This window comes from Rhinolophus ferrumequinum, chromosome 11, assembly GCF_004115265.2.
Source record: "Rhinolophus ferrumequinum isolate MPI-CBG mRhiFer1 chromosome 11, mRhiFer1_v1.p, whole genome shotgun sequence".
NCBI classification, from domain to species: domain Eukaryota; kingdom Metazoa; phylum Chordata; class Mammalia; order Chiroptera; family Rhinolophidae; genus Rhinolophus; species Rhinolophus ferrumequinum.
Window position 1 is genome coordinate 13040321 of NC_046294.1, and position 4031 is coordinate 13044351.

General features: G+C 34.5%; 1 protein-coding gene across 1 annotated transcript; it reads right to left on the reverse strand.

Annotated features, from left to right (window-relative positions):
- Nucleotides 1–2091: 2091 nt before the first annotated feature.
- On the reverse strand, nt 2092–3009 carry LOC117030702 (olfactory receptor 4A47). Its single transcript, XM_033120910.1, has one exon. It carries the CDS (start codon nt 3007–3009, stop codon nt 2092–2094), a length of 918 nt encoding a protein of 305 aa, XP_032976801.1.
- Nucleotides 3010–4031: the final 1022 nt, after the last annotated feature.

Below are 4031 nucleotides of genomic sequence, written 5' to 3' on the forward strand. Positions count from 1 at the left end.
TTTGTAGCAAATATCACAAATATAGATATAGATATAGATATAGATTAGAAAGAGTTCATTCAAATTCATCACACCAATAGATCAAGCAAAAATTCTCACTCCAATAGATCAAGAATGAAAGAAAATAATTGACAAAGTTTATAATTAGATTTTGTCCTAGACATTGTGCAGGAAACAGAGCACGAAGACAATTAAGTAACTTTCCCTCACTTCAGTGTGGTTATATACCAATGAACATAGACAACTGACCAAGATTATTATCACATCTCTTGAAAATTTATACAAATTTGAAAATTAACTAGAAGTCTTAGCCCATTTCGGCTGCTATAACAGAATACCACAGACTAGGTGGTAGACAACAAACATTTACTTCTCCAGTTCTAGAAGCTGGGAAGACCAAAATCAAGTTGCTGGCAGACCACTGTTTCATAGAGTCCTGCTTCCTACTTCATAGACAGCCATCTTTTCACTGTGTCCTAACATGGCAGAAGGAGCAAGTGAGCTCTCTGGAGTCTTGTATAAAGACGCTAATCCCATTCATTTGGGCTCCATCTTAATGACCTAATCACCTCCCAAGGGACTCACCTCCAAATACCACCATATTATAAAAGATTTAAGTCATGAATCGGGGGGGACACAAACCTTCAATCTATAGCAATGTGCAAAGGTGGACAAATTAATTACATAAATTCTGATAAAATCAAATATTTGATATTATTTAGTGAACAGAGTTACATCTGAGAAGACTTTAAGAAGATATAAACACCTCTATGTAATAATAACCGTGATTAAACTCAGGACACAAGGTTTTCACACAGTGTGATTTAACCTTGAAAAGGACCCACTGCCCCCTACTTAGCCGTAGGCCTTTGGAATTCAGACTAAATAGAGAGACAGAATCATGACTACATGCTCCCTAGCATCTTCAGGCAGATAATATTTTGTTTTGTAAATAATATCTCAAGAGATGTGATAAAATCTTGTTTCAAACTTAATTCAAGAGAGAATTTTATGAATGAGATCTCTGTCGAATAACACAATACATTCTCACCTCTTTGTCACCTAATAATCTGTATTCCATTAATAAGAGAGGTACGAATAGCATATAAGGTTAGCATTTTCTAAACTATGATATCACCCAAAATATCTGATGTCAAGCTCTGTAATTGCATATGCGAAGCTCATGGATTATGGGTTATTCTTACTTTACATACGTAAGACAGGGCCTGGGTCTCCATAGAAGCCTATAAAACACTATAAGCAAAAGAGGAGATGGAATATTGACAAATGGCAGTGGAATTATCACATATTCTGAACTATCTGGGAAGATAAATGAATCATCTTCATGAAACTATAACAGCAAACAAAGTTGATTAACATGAGGAGATATTATGATTTCCCATTCGGGAAAATACATTAGATTTTAGTTATTTTTCTGCATGTCTGCCTTGTTCATTCAGATTCTTTCTATATACTTAGCCTACTCATGATTAATATTAGAAGTCCGAAGTATCATTCTCCTTCAATCTGAACATGCTAAGCAATACGAATAAAGAAATTATATACTTAAAGTATTTTGCAGATACAAAAATGAGATGTATACTTCAAATATTAATATGGGCTATCTTTGTGTGAAGAGAAGTGAACTTTTTATATTCTATTTCTTATCTTCTGAAATCTGTAGTAAGCACTATTAATTCTGAAAAACATTACATTATTTAACAGAGAAACAAGAGAAAAAAATCTACCATTAACTAAAATAAATTTACAATAATTACTATAGCAAACTCATAATATAGAACATAATCTATAATCTCAACAGAACATTTCACCCACAAAAACTGAATATATATTTTCCCAAGAAGTTATGAAAAATTAAAAATATATTTTAAACTACATATATATTTAATTAGGAAATTATGACAATCTAAAAACATGTTGATCATCAGAAGTATTCACATAATAAATGCTTTTTCTCATGCCCAAGTTATAGAACCTGAGGAGAAATTTCCTACACATCAATAATAATCCAGATCTTTCCAGGAAGAAACAATTCTTCATTGAAAATAGGTGACACATTTCTCCGCTGCCTTATTTTCTGTTTCTGATCCACAGCTTTTTCATGGCACTTTTCATCTCTCCATTCCTCAGAGTATAGATTAAGGGGTTCAACATAGGGGTGATAACGGTGTAAAACACAGTCAAGTATTTATCAATCGGTAAGATACAAGGAGGTCTCACATATATAAAAATACAAGGGACAAAGAAGAGGACCACCACAGTAATGTGGGAGCCACAAGTGGATAAGGCTTTGCGCTTCCCCTCCTGACTAAGATTCTTCAGGGAGTGCAGAATGACCCCATAGGAGATGAGTAACAGCATGAAGATGACCACACAGATCACGCCATCATTGGCAACCACAGTGAGGCCAATAAAGTAGGTGTCGGTGCAGGCAAGTCTTAATAAGGGGTACATGTCACAGATGAAGTGGTCAATGACATTGGGGCCACAGAAGGGAAGGTTGACAGCAAAGAAAAGGTGAACTACAGCATGCAAGAAACCTCCCACCCAGGCCAGCAGCAGCAGCAGAATGCACACTCGTTGATTCATGATCGTCAAATAATGCAAGGGTTTGCAGATGGCCACGTAGCGGTCATAGGCCATGACCACCAGGAGTAGAATCTCAGCACCACCAAATAAGTGCCCTATGAAAAGCTGGCTCATGCAAGCTTCAAAAGAAATGGTTTTCTTCTCATCAACTAAGTTTATAATCATATTTGGGGTAACTGTAGTAGAATAAACAGCATCCATAAATGATAAGTAGGCAAGAAAGAAGTACATAGGGGCACCCAGGGTTGGGCTGACCACAATAGTCACAACAATGACTAGGTTGCCCACCACTGTCACAATGTAGGTGAACAAGAACACAACAAACAATATCTTCTGAACTTGAAGGTTCTGAGTGAGCCCCAAGAGGACAAACTCAGTCACATTGGTCCTTTGTTTCATAGGTTCTTCTGTATGTCTTATTTCAGGGCTCAGGACACAATTACCTGTAAATATTTGTATTACTAGTGACTTCTGGAATTCAGAGGACAATTTGTTTATTCATTAAACAAATAGGAATTATGATTTCTTAGGATGCAGTGCTTTCAGAGATATAAGAATACAGTGCTGATTAAAACATAGTCCCTAACCTCAACCATCTTACAGACTAGTGGAGAGGCAAGTAATTAGAGTCATATGTGAGAAAAGACACGTTATAAAATGAATGGGTTGCCACACGTAGCTTTCCACCTGGAAGCTCAAAAAATTCACAATATAGCTAATATCTTATACAAAAATAAAAATTGAATCAAGTATAAAAGAACAACTAAAGCAAGATTTACTTTATGTTTACTTTCTAGTTAATAAAGGAGATCACTTTCTATATTCTAGGGGTGGAAGAATCACTGAAATCCCATATAGACAATATCAAATTTTAAGGATTTAGGAATAGAAACCATAGTATTAATAGACAAAAGTAGTTTGAAAAAAGATTTACATAACAGAGCACATACAGAGTTCATATGTAAAACAGGTAATTAACAAATGAAAGACAAACACACCAATAGCAAAGTCCATAATTCAAATAAACAGGGAATTAAAGGAAAAATATTTTGAAATGCCCAATAAAAAATATTAAAACTATTATGATAAAATGCAAAAGCTCACCTGTATATTGAAATTGAAGTAACAGCTTACTAAATACAATGTGAACTTGTATTTCTGAAAGTCACTCAATCGAATTCTGTATCATCAGCTACTTTTTAAGATTAAACAATGCTTAGAGAACATATTAATTAAACCTATCATGACATCTAGAAATACCCGCCCATTAAAATGACCCCAAATAGTTATACTTAAAGTTAGTTTCCTAGAATAGTGATGTGAGAAAAAATAAATTTATTCCAGATCTTTATAATATGAAAATATTCAAAAGACTATTACAGAATTGAATCAATCCCCACATATTTCAGTACTCACAAGGA